This window comes from Lampris incognitus, chromosome 6, assembly GCF_029633865.1.
Source record: "Lampris incognitus isolate fLamInc1 chromosome 6, fLamInc1.hap2, whole genome shotgun sequence".
Lineage (NCBI taxonomy): Eukaryota > Metazoa > Chordata > Actinopteri > Lampriformes > Lampridae > Lampris > Lampris incognitus.
Window position 1 is genome coordinate 53580016 of NC_079216.1, and position 16266 is coordinate 53596281.

Here is a 16266-nt window from a genome sequence, read left to right on the forward strand (position 1 = left end):
TACGGTCAACATTTTGACATAATCTCAGCACCTCTGTCAAACTGCATTTGCCAATACACTGGAGAGAAGCTGGAACATGGCTTCTTCTCACATACTGGAACGTGTTTGCAGAAAAGAATAAAGTGAGAGCAGCTATACTCGGACCCAAAGCAATGCACTGGAGACAGAGTTGATATGGCTTTGGAGTGACAAGAATCAGAGGGATCGGGGTGGGGGTCACTTGAAATTGATATTGTTACTACTTGTTTAAATCTGAAGTCAAAACTCAGTCTGCAGCTGTTTTCTCAATGCAGTAATGTGAGGAGCGTGAGCTATTCTTGTAGTAGAAAACAAGATAATTTAGTTAACACACAATGGGGGAAGCTCAATTTCTGGGCAAAACACTGTAGAGAGACTTGACTAGAAGCCACACAACCTAACTGAAGTTGATTTACATGCTTTTTGCGAGGAGAAAAAAAACATGCTGAATAACAACCGTATTAACAATAAGCTATGAAAAGAGGGCACCTTTGAAAAACAACTGCCTTTATCAACATTTTCTTATGAAAACCCAAAGATTAATTTCTGACGCTAAAAAAATAAGCTTGGTTTGGCTGAATAAGCAAGGGGCTGACCTCGTTTTAACAAGGGCTCTAGTTCATTAAGGTGAGACTAAAATGCAGACGGCAGGCAGATGGGAAAGAGACCAAGTACAAACGTGCCAAATCCCCCCCCCACCACCACCACCAAATAACCCCTTTCCTTGTCTGCTATTAGCCGCTATTTTCATCTGCACTCAAAAATAAGCATGTTTTTGCTTGCTATCTTGAAAAGATGGCGGGGGGGGGGCACTTACCCATCATGTTGTACAGGCTCTGAGGTGCAAATTGTCTTGGCATTTTCTGTATTGCTTCTTTATACACGGAGAGGGCCTCCTGTAAATGAAAACAAAAGCAGGGGGGCCGACGCATTAAGGACCAGAGAGAGATCAGCCAGAGACGCTTGACCCGATGTAACGAGTCCTTCCTCCCCTGCGGCCCGCAGCCTGACACTGAATACACAGCGTGGAATCGGGGGTCGCCGAGCCGGCGGTGGAGACAGAGCACAACAGAAAAGGTCTATCCTCGGTTTTACTGACGTTACGAAAATGCGAGCAGAGTCACACATTGACTCTACGGGTGTGAACGTTCCAGTGATTCACCTCCAAAATCACTAGTTTCAATGGGAGAAGGGAGCTGAAGCTCATTTGTTGTTCAGCCACATAACGCGGTTGGAACAGGAAGTGAGATGGGCTTCTTCAACTTTGAGAGCCACAATTTACCAAAGGCTTAACGTTTGCAAAAATAAACATTTCTAGTAAAAAAAAAAAAAATTTGGCTTTTTCCCCCTTGTTCTCCCCAATTGTACTTGGCCAATTACCCCACTCTTCCGAGCCGTCCCGGTCGCTGCTCCACCCCCTCTGCTGATCCGGGGAGGGCTGCAGACTACCACATGCCTCCTCTGATACATGTGGAGTCACCAGCCGCTTATTTTCACCTGACAGTGAGGAGTTTCACCAGGGGAACATAACGCATGGGAGGATCACGCTATTCCCCCTAGTCCCCCCCCCAAACAGGCACCCCGACTGATCAGAGGGGGCGCTAGTGCAGCAACCAGGACACATACCCACATCCAGCTTCCCACCCGCAGACATGGCCAGTTGTGTCTGTAGGGAAGACCACCCATGCGGAGGTAACACAGGGATTCGAACCGTGGATCCCCCCGTTGGTAGGCAATGGGGGGGTTGGACTGTCGTTGGACCGTCACGCCACCCGGATGTCCCATTTCTGGTACATTTTACATGAATGAGCAGTGAGTGGGTAAAACAACACCACATGCAGCCTCGAAAAAGTAGGAATTTTACACAACCGTGTAAGTCCTGCAGGGCAGCAGTGTGAATGAACATGTTGAAGGTGGCCTGCGGCTTCAAAATCCCCAGTGGTAGAGATCATTTTGAAACCAATCCAATTTAAAATATAGCACATTCTCCGTATCCCACTCTGACACTTCCTGGTGTACCTGCATGATGCTTTCACTTCTCTGTAATTTTATAGGCTTCAACACTGATCAACCCCATATTACTTGTTGTGATAATCTAATGGTTAGTATAGCACTATGATCTGTGTGTGTATGTGTGTGTGTGTGTGTGTGTGTGTGCAGATATCGTTACCTCCTGGTGTCCCTGCTCGTGTAGTAGTTTGCCCAGGTTGTACAGACAGCTGGTGACGGAGCTTTTGTGGGCGTGGGGGTCCTTCAGGTTTTCGTCGGGTATGTCGGCACAGGTTAGAAAAGTGCGCTTGGCTTCATCCAGGCGACCCTGGTTCATCAGAATGATGCCCGTGTTCAAGTAAGCCGCTGGAGAGGGAACACAATCACATCGCTGTCACCCATTAGCGACTCGGAAATACATCTTTGCAGGCAATGAATTTAACAACAGTGATTGGTTTCACACTTCCTGTTTGACCTTTGCCAAGGTCCAGTGGAAGGCTTCGGATGCTTCTCCATGGTGAAAGACAGCTTCGAGAGATCAATGAGCAGCTAGAAATTAATTAGTCTCCTGGGGCCTGTCCCCTATACCTATTCCCCATTGGGTTTGGCTGTTAGAATAAACTGATTTTACACTGCGCATCAATCTGGAAGGCCCATCCACAGGGTGCTGACACATATTCAAGATTCAATGTGGTGGTGGTGATCCTGTTGATTCAAACAGGCATAACCCTTCCTGGATCAGTACCATCATGAGGTGAACACATAAACTCTCTTCATCTTTCTTTGACCTGCTTGGGATTTGCATAGGAACAAAGTGCACATCAGCATTAAACCACATCTTTATACCACAGGGTCTAACACTGTACGGCAAATATATGTCTATTGCACTGCAGTAGGGTGGTGTAGGTAAGGTAAACTACAGAGACAAACAGTTATTTCCAGCTGTGGCAGCCTGTCATGGCTGGTTCTCTGTACCCTGCGTGCACACAATGTGGAGAGAGTCAATGGAGCTTTATCGCAAAGTGGGGTAGACGAAGAGGAAAGCCACTTCATTGTGTCATTGTACACTTGTTTCCATCCATCATCCAAGCCGTTTATCCCAACTGGGGTCACGGGATGCTGGAGCCTATCCCAGCAGTCATTGGGCGGCAGGTGGGGAGACACCCTGGACAGGCTGCCAGTCCATCACAGGGCTTCCACACACACACACACACACACACACACACACACACACACACACACACACACACACCTAGGGACAATTTTAGTATGGCCGATTCACCTGACCTACATGTCTTTGGACTGTGGGAGGAAACCGGAGTACCTGGAGGAAACCCACGCAGACACAGGGAGAACATGCAAACTCCACACAGAGAGGACCTGGGACAGCCTTGGGTTCGAACCCAGGACCTTCTTGCTGTGAGGCAACAGTGCTAACCACTGGGTCACTATGTAGCGCCTGCTTGTTAAATAACCGGGCTCCGGCTAGCTGTCAATTAGACAATGAGTAACGTGGCAACCTTGTAAAATGTTTCCAACTGTTATACTCTCATTCTGTCCTTCCCGTCTCCACCGTTTAGGGTAATTAATTAATCTTGTTATAGAGCGTAACAGATTGGATAATTGCATGGAGAATGGAAATGTTCTAGTCTAACTGTGATCTCGATTAGGTCTGTAATTAATCTGGGGAAGAACGGAAGACGTTTGAGGGTCTCTGTTTATCTGTCATCGGCTGATGCTGGGACCAAAGGGGAGCTAATTTATTGCATGATCGGTTATGACGGTGAGCAATTTATACTAATCAGGGAATAATACTGCTCCAGGGTGTTGTAAAAGACCCAGCCACTTTATGAGAGTGTTAACTCAAGGTAAGTTAGCCAAGCTACAGTTCTGTTGAAAGTGACGGTCAGGCTAACGGACCAGACCGAGGGGAGAGGAGAGCTACAGGAAGAAAAGGACACATGCACAACTGTTGTGTGACTTTGCTGTGAACAGAAAGATAGAGGGTCATCTTAAAAGTGTAACTGGAAGTATGCCTGGTATTGACTGCACATTTTCAATTGAGCAGCTAACTTAATATACTATTTACATTATATCCTGACTGGACGCTTAAAATTGACATAGTGTAGGGTGTGCGGATTATGTAGTGGTCTATTCCGTTGCCTACAACCACGAGGACTGCCACTTCGAATTGCCGTGTTACCTCCGGCTTGATGGGGCGTCCGCACAGACACAATTGGCCGTGTCTGCGGGTGGGAAGCCGGATGTGGGTTATGTGTCCTGATCGCTGCACTAGCACCTCCTCTGGTCGGTTGGGGTGCCTGTTCAGGGGGGAGGGGGAACTGGGGGGAATAGCATGATCCTCCCACACGCTACATCCCCCTGGTGAAACTCCTCACTGTCAGGTGAAAAGAAGCGGCTGGTGACTCCACATGTAACGGAGGAGGCATGTGGTAGTCTGCAGCCCTTCCCGGATCGGCAAAGGGGGTGGAGCAGCGACTGGGACGGCTCGGAAGAGTGGGGTAATTGGACATGTACAGCTGGGGGGGGAAGGGGGACCCCCCCCCCAAAAAAAAACAAAAAGAAAAAAAATTGACATTGCAAAATAAGTGTTTTGCACCGGTTCGACAGAGCTAAAGCCAAGCTCTTCTAAATAGAGGACAGGTAACTCTTATTCAGCTTCTGCTGGCGCTGCTGGGCACAGGGAGTGCAAAGCCACCAAAATTCTACAGAGTAAACCCCAAAACATCCATTTACACCAATATTTTTTTTAAAAATTCTGATCCATATAATTGGAAAGTGATGTTATACACTGTTGAAATTTGCTGCAGTATTCAGAGGTAGCCACACAGTTCCCCCTCCCCCCTGAACCAGAGGAGGCGCTAGTGCAGTGACCAGGACACATACCCACATCCGGCTTCCCACCCGCAGACATGGCAAATTGTGTCTGTAGGGATGCGCAAACAAGCCGGAGGTAACACGGGGATTCGAACCGGCGATCCCCGTGTTGGTGGGCAACGGAATAGACTGCTACGCTACCCGGACGCCCCCGCTGCACTCTTTTGCGGAACGCCCTGCGGCAAGCACTGCCGCAGCATAAACAAGAGAATAATGATGGGGGTGCAGGAAAAAAAAAATTCAACTTGCCAGTTTTCTTACCAATGAGGATTATAATATCATGTATCCTACAACAGGATTTATGTTTCGATGCACTCACTCACAAACATATTTGGAGATGCAGATCTACGCAGAAGGTGCACCTAAACACGAGATTAAATGTCAGTTTACGAAAGTGTTAGGGAGTTGAAAGCCAAGTTCATAGACCAAGGTGCTTTGGGTCCCAGAAAAAAAAAATGGTGGGAAAGAAGTAGAAGTTGGAAAAGTGATCCGACCTGGACTCATAATAAATGCCATTATGCAATCATTTCATTCATTTGACGTTACTGAGCCAGACTGGAGCTTTGTTGAATCTTTAATTCGGCTATGTAGCGGCTGCCTTCCTCAGCTGACCTCCTCCCACTCGCAACCACAGCCCGCATTCACTGTTGCCTGGACACGGCATGGCCACAACCACAAGAGCTGGAGACTGTCGATAAAAAGAGGAGCTGTACTTACACGCTAGAGTTGGCCTGCTCCCAATAGCCAGCTTGTAGTAGTGGAGCGCCTCTGAGAACTTGTTATTCTCTTGTAGCAGCAAACCGCTGGAAGACACACAAGGAGGGGGGGGGATTTGGGAAGGTTCAAGCTAAAGATTTACAAGATGAGGTGTTTGAAAATAAGACAAGGATGAATTGCTACTGGGCATTATGGAAAATATTATCATCATAGTAATCATAGGGTAATTTTGCATGTCGATATACACTCACCGGCCACTTTATTAGGCACACCCGTCCAACTGCTCGTTAACGCAAATTTCTAATCAGCCAATCACATGGCAGCAACTCAATGCATTTAGGCATGTAGACATGGTCAAGACGATCTGCTGCAGTTCAAACCGAGCATCAGAATGGGGAAGAAAGGTGATTTAAGTGACTTTGAACGTGGCATGGTTGTTGGTGCCAGACGGGCTGGTCTGAGTATTTCAGAAACTGCTGATCTACTGGGATTTTCACGCACAACCATCTCTAGGGTTTACAGAGAATGGTCCGAAAAAGAGAAAATATCCAGTGAGCGGCAGTTCTGTGGGCGAAAATGCCTTGTTGATGCCAGAGGTCAGAGGAGAATGGCCAGACTGGTTCGAGCTGATAGAAAGGCAACAGTAACTCAAATAACCACTCATTACAACCGAGGTATGCAGAAGAGCATCTCTGAACGCACAACACGTCGAACCTTGAGGCAGATGGGCTACAGCAGCAGAAGACCACACCGGGTGCCACTCCTGTCAGCTAAGAACAGGAAACTGAGGCTACAATTCGCACAGGCTCACCAAAATTGGACAATAGAAGATTGGAAAAACGTTGCCTGGTCTGATGAGTCTCGATTTCTGCTGCGACATTCGGATGGTAGGGTCAGAATTTGGCGTCAACAACATGAAAGCATGGATCCATCCTGCCTTGTATCAACGGTTCAGGCTGGTGGTGGTGGTGTAATGGTGTGGGGGATATTTTCTTGGCACACTTTGGGCCCCTTAGTACCAATTGAGCATCGTGTCAATGCCACAGCCTACCTGAGTATTGTTGCTGACCATGTCCATCCCTTTATGACCACAGTGTTCCCATCTTCTGATGGCTACTTCCAGCAGGATAACGCGCCATGTCATAAAGCTCGAATCATCTCAGACTGGTTTCTTGAACATGACAATGAGTTCACTGTACTCAAATGGCCTCCACAGTCACCAGATCTCAATCCAATAGAGCACCTTTGGGATGTGGTGGACCGGGAGATTCGCATCATGGATGTGCAGCCGACAAATCTGCAGCAACTGCGTGATGCTATCATGTCAATATGGACCAAACTCTCTGAGGAATGTTTCCAGTACCTTGTTGAATCTATGCCACGAAGGATTAAGGCAGTTCTGAAGGCAAAAGGGGGTCCAACCCGGTACTAGCAAGGTGTACCTAATAAAGTGGCCAGTGAGTGTATATCATAATATCTGCTTACAGATGCAAAAATACAATCTCTAAATCGTACGTACAACCTGAAATTGATGCAAACAACAGCAGATGGTCTGCTGTTCTTTTGGTGATATTTCGTAAAAGATGCTCGCTCTATCATGTGCGAATAAGAAAACCAGCCAAGGCGTCCGGGTAGCATGGTGGTCTTTTCCGTTGCCTACCAACACGGGGATCACCGGTTCAAATCCCTGTGTTACCTCCGGCTTGGTTGGGCGTCCATACAGACAGCAATTTGCCATGTCTGCGGGTGGGAAACCAGATGTGGGTATGTGTCCTGGTTGCTGCACTAGGGCCGCCTTTGGTCGGTCGGGGCGCCTGTTCGGGGGGGGGGGGGGGGTGGAGAGAATAGCGTGATCCTCCCAAGCGCTATGTCCCCCTGGTGAAACTCCTCACTCTCAGGTGAAAAGAAGCCGCTGGCGGCGCCTCCACATGTATCAGAGGAGGCATGTGGTAGTCTGTAGCCCTCCCCGGATCGGTAGAGGGGGTGGAGCAGTGACCGGGATGGCTCGGGAAAATGGGGTAATTGGTCAAGTTGGGGATAAAAAAAGGGGGGGGATCCCCCTCCCCAAAAAAAGAAAGAAAACCAGCCAATGTTACATCACTTTCAGTTGCTGCTGAGGCGTTCAGTCGTCTCATAGCAAGCACAACACCAAAGCAAAACTCGTTTTCAAACAACACTTCTAATATGTCAGACCTTATTTTGCAAGAAATTTCAGTACATAGATTCTCATTCTCATTAATTTAGAAAAGATTGTGTATCACATGAGACAAAAGCCAAATTTCCTCCTAATACAATACCGGTGAGAGATAACAAACAATAGAATTGAATAATTGTCCATCCCTAAGATGAATAAAGTATATGAATCTTGGGAGAAAGAGTTTGGATCTCGACATTCACAGACTTTGGAGTGTCCTGTGAGCGTCAGCGGCTGTGTTCCCATTGGGATGACACACTGTGATTAATAACAACCCTGTCAGACACGGGGTACTCTGGGGAATACAAGACAAGACCTCCTCTATGAGAGTAGCGCTGATCAATGGACACTATCATGGAGGCAGATGGCCATATGGAGAGAGAGACGGTCCAGTTGTTTGGACGTACTGCCGAGTCTCCGAGCAAGACACTATAGAGCTGGCGTATAGTTCAGGAATAATCTCATGTTCACTCATCATTCTTTTAAGTTTTTTTTTTTTAAATTTTTTTCTCCCCAATTGTACATGGCCAAATACCCCACTCTTACGAGCCATTCCAGTCACTGCTCCACCCCCTGTGCCGATCAGGGGAGGGCTGCAGACTACCACATGCCTCCTCCCATACATGTGGAGTCGCCAGCCGCTTCTTTTCACCTGACAGTGAGGAGTTTCGCCAGAGGGACGTAACACGCGGGAGGATCACGCTATCCCCCCCCTCCCCGAACAGGTGCCCAAGCCGAGCAGAGGAGGCGCTGGTGCAGCGACCAGGACACATACCCACTTCCGGCTTCCCACCCGCAGATACGGCCAATTATGTCTGCAGGGACGCCTGACAACACAGGGATTCAAACCGGCGATCCCTGTGTTGGTAGGCAACAGAATAGACCGCTGCACTACCTGGACACCTTATTTAATGGAGTTGTATTTGAAAGCTAGTTTGGTTTGACAGTTTGCACTCAAACATGATAGTTTCGTATACATAAGCAGATATTATGTTATATGTCAATATCATGTAACATTTCCTATGATTACTGTGATATTTTCCATACCTCCTGGCACTAGACGGCATTAGACATACAAGCATGCTGAACACGTGCCCTTTAGCCAACAGTTGAACAAATGAGATCACAGTTAAAACTCACACAGTGAATGGAGGTTCATAATGCAAGTGTAAAGCGACACCAAGAAGGCAGCAGAATATTGTCTGGACTCACAGGTTGTACAGCATATCAGCCATGTTCCTGCGGTAATACAGGGCGTTTCTGTATGCCTGCTCAGCCTCCTCCATCTTCCCCTGGTTTTTCAGGACGTTCCCAAGGTTGCCCCACGCTGATAAGTAAGAAAAGAAATGGTCAATCAAAATGGGTCAAAGAAAACTTTTTTTAAAAAAAATAAAAACAAATCTTCATTCATTTGGCTCAGTAAATGAACCAAAGCTCGGACAGTGAGAACTGTGCACAGAGGGGCATTTTCTTTTGTGTTTGTTTGAAAGAGAATGATCAATAATGCCCCGCTTCTGCCTCCGCTCGGCCGATGCTGCAGCAGTGGACGCGGGAGCTGGAGGAGAAAGGCATCATTGGCAAAAAGAGCCGACACGGTGGGGGAGCTTTGTGGCAAAACCACCAATCCACTCCAGCTTTGACTCTTTTTTTTTTGGATTTTCCCCCTTTTTACTCCACAATTGTATCCGGCCAATTACCCCAATCTTCCGAGCCGTCCCGGTCACTGCTCCACCCCCTCTGCCGATCCGGGGAGGGCTGCAGACTACCACATGCCTCCTCCGATACATGTGGGGTCGCCAGCCGCTTCTTTTCACCTGACAGTGAGGAGTTTCGCCAGGGGGACATAGCACGTGGGAGGATCACGCTATTCCCCACTCCCCCTCTCCCCTGAACAGGCGCCCCGACTGATTGAGGGAGGTGCTAGTGCAGCGAAGAGGCCCCTTCCCACATCCGGCCACCCACTCACAGACACGGCCAATTGTGTCTGTAGGGATGTACCGACCAAGCCATTTAAACTGACGATACCCGTGCTGGCAGGCAACGGAATAGACCACCACGCTACCCCCCCCCCCGGCTATGAAAATTAATGGAAAGTAAACCTCCTTATTGCTACGGTAGAATGAATAGATGGTGGGGTAATTGACAGGTGAAATGACACTGGTAAGCACCACTGGCACAAACGGTACAAAAAAAGAAATGCACAATGGCACCAATGTAAGACCTTAGTGGAAGAGGGAAGAAGCCATTGCTTTTATTGGCTAATATCTTTTTGCACATTAACTTGCTAAGTGAAAAAGACATCTTTATTGACCTCGCACTAAACGATCAGATTTAAAATAGATTTAAAACTATCTTGTTTCCTTTAGAGTGCAGAAACCTGACAATGCTGATGACTTAATGGACAGTTGGGATTAATCGGGCAAATGTGCGTCCACGGTCTCGTGCCCGACCTCATGTCTCAGCTGTGTTAATAACATGCTTGTAAAACCTCGCGTCGTCGCGTCCCCCATAAAGTGGAAAGTGAAATTGTAACGTGTCCCACATGTGCCTTTGTTGAACATTTTTTGAACGCTGACGTCTTCTGAGCGTGCCCTAAAGCAGCCTACTTATTCAAGCGCTGTGAAAGTCAAAGCATGTGACTCGCGTGTCCCAGGAGGACAACGTTCAACACGGTAAACACAAGTCAGAGTCACAGCTCCCTCGTTCAACCGACCACCCAATAACACAGTAAATTAAGATGCAGCATCTGAGAGGCTTGTCGTCTGGTCGTTTCTCAGAAGCTGAATGAGAGAATGATGAACAGGTTCCCTCTGAGTCTCATGTTAGATGAGATGAGGTGGTGCAAGTCTCGTGTTAGATGAGATGAGATGGTGCAAGTCTCGTGTTAGATAAGATGAGGTGGTGTGAGTCTCATGTTAGATGAGATGAGGTGGTGCAAGTCTCGTGTTAGATGAGATGAGGTGGTGCGAGTCTCGCGTTAGATGAGAATAAGTGGTGTGAGTCCCATGTTAGATGAGATGAGGTGGTGCAAGTCTCGTGTTAGATGAGATGAGGTGGTGTGAGTCCCATGTTAGATGAGATGAGGTGGTGCAAGTCTCGTGTTAGATGAGATGAGGTGGTGCAAGTCTCGTGTTAGATGAGATGAGGTGGTGTGAGTCCCATGTTAGATGAGATGAGGTGGTGTGAGTCTCATGTTAGATGAGATGAGGTGGTGCAAGTCTCGTGTTAGATGAGATGAGGTGGTGCGAGTCTCGCGTTAGATGAGAATAAGTGGTGTGAGTCCCATGTTAGATGAGATGAGGTGGTGCGAATCTCATGTTAGATGAGATGAGGTGGTGTGAGTCCCATGTTAGATGAGATGAGGTGGTGTGAGTCCCATGTTAGATGAGATGAGGTGGTGTGAGTCTCATGTTAGATGAGATGAGGTGGTGCAAGTCTCGTGTTAGATGAGATGAGGTGGTGCGAGTCTCGTGTTAGATGAGATGAGGTGGTGTGAGTCTCATGTTAGATGAGATGAGGTGGTGCAAGTCTCGTGTTAGATGAGATGAGGTGGTGCGAGTCTCGTGTTAGATGAGAATAAGTGGTGTGAGTCCCATGTTAGATGAGATGAGGTGGTGTGAGTCTCATGTTAGATGAGATGAGGTGGTGCGAGTCTCATGTTAGATGAGATGAGGTGGTGCAAGTCTCGTGTTAGATGAGATGAGGTGGTGCGAGTCTCGCGTTAGATGAGAATAAGTGGTGTGAGTCCCGTGTTAGATGAGATGAGGTGGTGCGAATCTCATGTTAGATGAGATGAGGTGGTGTGAGTCCCATGTTAGATGAGATGAGGTGGTGTGAGTCCCATGTTAGATGAGATGAGGTGGTGTGAGTCTCATGTTAGATGAGATGAGGTGGTGCAAGTCTCGTGTTAGATGAGATGAGGTGGTGCGAGTCTCGCGTTAGATGAGAATAAGTGGTGTGAGTCCCATGTTAGATGAGATGAGGTGGTGCGAATCTCATGTTAGATGAGATGAGGTGGTGTGAGTCCCATGTTAGATGAGATGAGGTGGTGTGAGTCCCATGTTAGATGAGATGAGGTGGTGTGAGTCTCATGTTAGATGAGATGAGGTGGTGCAAGTCTCGTGTTAGATGAGATGAGGTGGTGCGAGTCTCGTGTTAGATGAGATGAGGTGGTGTGAGTCTCATGTTAGATGAGATGAGGTGGTGCAAGTCTCGTGTTAGATGAGATGAGGTGGTGCGAGTCTCGTGTTAGATGAGAATAAGTGGTGTGAGTCCCATGTTAGATGAGATGAGGTGGTGCGAATCTCATGTTAGATGAGATGAGGTGGTGTGAGTCCCATGTTAGATGAGATGAGGTGGTGTGAGTCCCATGTTAGATGAGATGAGGTGGTGTGAGTCTCATGTTAGATGAGATGAGGTGGTGCAAGTCTCGTGTTAGATGAGATGAGGTGGTGCGAGTCTCGTGTTAGATGAGAATAAGTGGTGTGAGTCCCATGTTAGATGAGATGAGGTGGTGCGAATCTCATGTTAGATGAGATGAGGTGGTGTGAGTCCCATGTTAGATGAGATGAGGTGGTGTGAGTCCCATGTTAGATGAGATGAGGTGGTGCGAGTCCCATGTTAGATGAGATGAGGTGGTGCGAGTGAGCGAGTGTGGGACAGTGCTGCAGCTCCAGCCCGCTGATGGCCTGCCACAACAAACAGCTGTCATGCCTCGGCTCTGCTGTAAAATCTGAAAGGGAAATTAGTGAACACAAGATGTCCTGCTGATACCGTGCAAGTCCATCTCCTGCTTCCCTCCTCCTCAGCATCTTGGTGGAAAAAAAAAAAAGAAAAAAAAGAAGAAAAGAAAACACTACACCGGGACTCCCCAACCTTTTTTTTTTTGTTTTTTTTTTTGTGTGCAGTGGACTGGTTTTCTATGGACAATAAATATTATTGTGGACTGGCTGGGGGGGGGGGGTTTAATCACAACCGTAATATAGGTTAGGTTGCACCATAACATTTAAGTAACGTCTGCATATTAAACACACAGCGCATATTTCCCTTGTATGAACATATTAAAAGGGGCAGCACGGTGGCACAGTGGTTAGCGCAGTCGCCTCATAGCAAGAAGGTCCTGGGTTCGAGCCCCCAGGGTAGTCCAACCTTGGGGGTTGTCCCGGGTCGTCCTCTGTGTGGAGTTTGCATGTTCTCCCTGTGTCTGTGTGGGTTTCCTCCCAAAGTCCAAAGACATGTAGGTCAGGTGAATCGGCCGTGCTAAATTGCCCCTAGGTATGAATGTGTGTGTGTGTGTGTGTGTGTGTGTGTGTGTGTGTGTGTGTGTGTGTGTGTGTGTCGGCCCTGTGATGGCCTGGCGGCCTGTCCAGGGTGTCTCCCCGCCTGCTGCCCAATAACTGCTGGGATAGGCTCCAGCATCACTGCAACCCTGAGAGCAGGATAAGTGGGTCGGATAATGGATGGATGAATGGATGGGTGGAACATATTAAAAGCATTGTAACCCACCAATATTGCTGTATCAGTGGGAGCCCTGGGCTTGTTTCCCTGCAACGGTCATGACATGCGAGTCATCAATCACAGTAAAGTCATATTTTTATATGACTCGTCGTGTTTCCTTTTGAAGGAAGTCAAAGAAGGTTGAATCAGTTCATCTGGGCACAGCGTTTACTGACAGAAACGTTGCATCATCATCTAAGTGACCTCTTCAGTCTCAGCTGACTGCAGTTACCCCCACCCTTATAAACAATACAGTGGCCTAATGACCGAAACCAACGATCAGTTTCATATGCAAATATGGGTGTGACCATTAACTAGAGTTTCAATGGCCGTGTGTACTATTCAGAGGATTTGGGGAATGTTTGCTATCACAGCATTGGAGGATGGCGACAGACGTACTTTTAGCCCACCCCTCGGTTCAGGGATGGTCGTTCCCTCTTCACATAGATGGCCTCTTTGACTCCCCGTTCAAAGTCTTGAGCATGCATCCGGACCTTTTGAAGGACACTTTCTTTTTTTTTTTGCAGTCTCGGCCTCTGCTGTCTCCATGTTACCATCATCGTTAGACCTTTTATTTCCCCTTGCTTTTCCCAAGAAACGCTCAAGCGACATTCGTTTTTTTACTCATGCTAGCAAGCTGGTTGCGACATGCACACAGAGTAGGTAAGCGGGTGATGACCAGCTGAGGACCTCGCGTGCATCGCATTACTCAAGTTCAAGATCAGCATCCTCATCCTGTTGTGGGCGTGACAGGGCATGGTGAGGAAAGGTGCAGCACAGACAGGCCATGTAATTACTGCACATCCATCCATTATCCAAACCTCTTATCCTGCTCTCAGGATGCTGGAGCCTATCCCAGCAGTCATTGGGCGGCAGGCGGGGAGGCAATCTGGACAGGCCGCCAGTCCATCATAGGGCTCACATACACACACACACACACACACACACACACACAAACACACGTACACACATACACACATTCACACCTAGGGACAATTTAGTATGGCCGACTCACCTGACCTACATGTCTTTGGACTGTGGGAGGAAACCGGAGCACCCGGAGGAAACCCACACAGACACGGGGAGAACATGCAAACTCCACACAGAGGATGACCCGCGACAACCCCCAAGGTTGGACTACTCCGGGGCTCGAACCCAAAACCTTCTTGCTGTGAGGCAACCGTGCCAAACATTGCGCCACCATAATTACTGCACAAATAGCCTATAATGTTTATTATTCAGGTTTATTTGGTTTTGTTTTTATGTTTTTCCCTGAATCGTATCATTTCCTCGCGGCCTGGTGCCGGTCCATGGCCCGGTGGTTGGGGACCGCTGCTCTTCACTACAAGCTCTGAGAAGGGATCTTTGCCTGACAACCTTGAATTTTTGTGCTTTTGAATATTTCATTCGCTGTCGTCAGGGCCAGTCAAAAAAGAGTCCCACGCCGGTGACACCGCCCTTCCATGTCAGAGAGGACACCCATGTGATTTCCCCGAGTGTTTGGCGGGTTCACAACCAAGAACAGGCGCTCAAGCCTTGTGATTCTACCTACTCACTTATTAAAACCTGATCGTTCATCATAGCAGGTACTGTACATTTTAGATTAAAGTCTGCCCGCTTTCGAGGTCGGAAGTGGAACTTAAAAATCCTGAATCAGAAGAGCTGGCATTTAGACTGGTGTGATCTCACGTCTGGGGCACAGAGTTCAACTGGTGAGCATTCACACACCCCGAGGTAGAGAAGCAGGAAAGTGAAGACATTTATGGCATCCGTGCACTGAATTATTCAGCGCTGCAGTCGACTGCCACATGCTGTCACGTTCAACACCTTGCTTAAAAGCCTCGTCCTCGTGCAATTCAGGAAAAAAAACCAAAAAAAACCCTCATACGATGACGCTAAGAGTTTGTGTACGTGTGTGATTACTTGTGCGTATGTGCATGCACATGTGCATTATACATAAAGTCCGCCTTACCTTTAGCAGGATTGACATAAATCCCTGACTTGTAGAGCATCTCCTCGTTCCGCCAGTCCTGGTTTCTCAGGATGGTTTTAGCTCCAAACAGCAGGACCAGGGCTGCACTGAAGTACAGCAGTACCGTCCTGGAGGACCTGCGACGCAGACGGACGTACAGGGACCTTATCCCCACAGTCACTAGCAAGCAGAAGCCCATGCTGGGGATGTACAGAACTCTCTCTGCCACCACAAACCCCACGTAGAAAAACAGGTTGGTGGCAGGGAGGAAGGGGATGGCCAACAGGCCTACCGAGAAAACCACAACATTTTCAGTGGTGGGCAGTGGAGTCCTCATTTCGTAATGCTTTTTGGTACCGTTTTGTGCATTACTCGTGTGAAGCTCTGTGCTGGAGTTGTTGGTTTGTTCCTGGTCATCGCATTGGTAGCTGTGTCCGTTGCTGTTGCCGTTCCTGCCGTTGGTGATGTGATTCGTTTTGCCGTTGGTCTCCTTGCACTTGGCCTGCTGATGCGTCCACAGACCAAACCAGGCCAGCGACAGCAATCCCGCATAGAAAGCGACCGTCTGCACGTTCCGCCAGTCGGCGAGGCTCCTGACCAGCGGCAGGGCGTCCATGGACCAGTCGAAACTGAGCGTGTCCGGACAGAGGAGGAGCCACGTGTTGACGGAGGGCAGGTAGAAGAAGGTGAGCGTCCTGGTGAGGAGGGAGGGGGAATCGGCGGCCGGGTTGTCGGAGTTGGAGAAATTGGGGGGTTTGTTGCCCATCCAGTAGAGGCGGCAGGCCAGCAGAACAGCTCCCCAAGCTGCCAACGCGAACACACTCAGCAGCAGGTGTGCGTTCTTCCTCTGAAAGGCACAGAAATAAAACGGGACAGGCGTCAAGTTCTCGTTCACCTGTAATACAGAGCTGAACATCGTATGGACACCTGTCTGTCTAACTACATCTGTCTATCTGCCCTTCTGTTCATCGTTCTACCACAC

The 16266-nt window shown here is 48.3% G+C and overlaps 1 protein-coding gene across 1 annotated transcript in view; it reads right to left on the reverse strand.

Annotated features, from left to right (window-relative positions):
- The window catches only part of LOC130114130 (protein O-mannosyl-transferase TMTC2-like), a 53885-nt gene extending 37835 nt beyond the window's left edge, over positions 1-16050 (reverse strand). The window contains exons 1-5 of the mRNA XM_056281904.1: positions 15285-16050; positions 9029-9143; positions 5623-5708; positions 2189-2373; positions 836-914 (exon numbers count right to left, since the gene is read on the reverse strand). Of these exons, the coding sequence (XP_056137879.1) occupies positions 836-914; positions 2189-2373; positions 5623-5708; positions 9029-9143; positions 15285-16050 (1231 nt within the window). The remainder of the gene's footprint in view (positions 1-835; positions 915-2188; positions 2374-5622; positions 5709-9028; positions 9144-15284) is intronic.
- Positions 16051-16266: the final 216 nt, after the last annotated feature.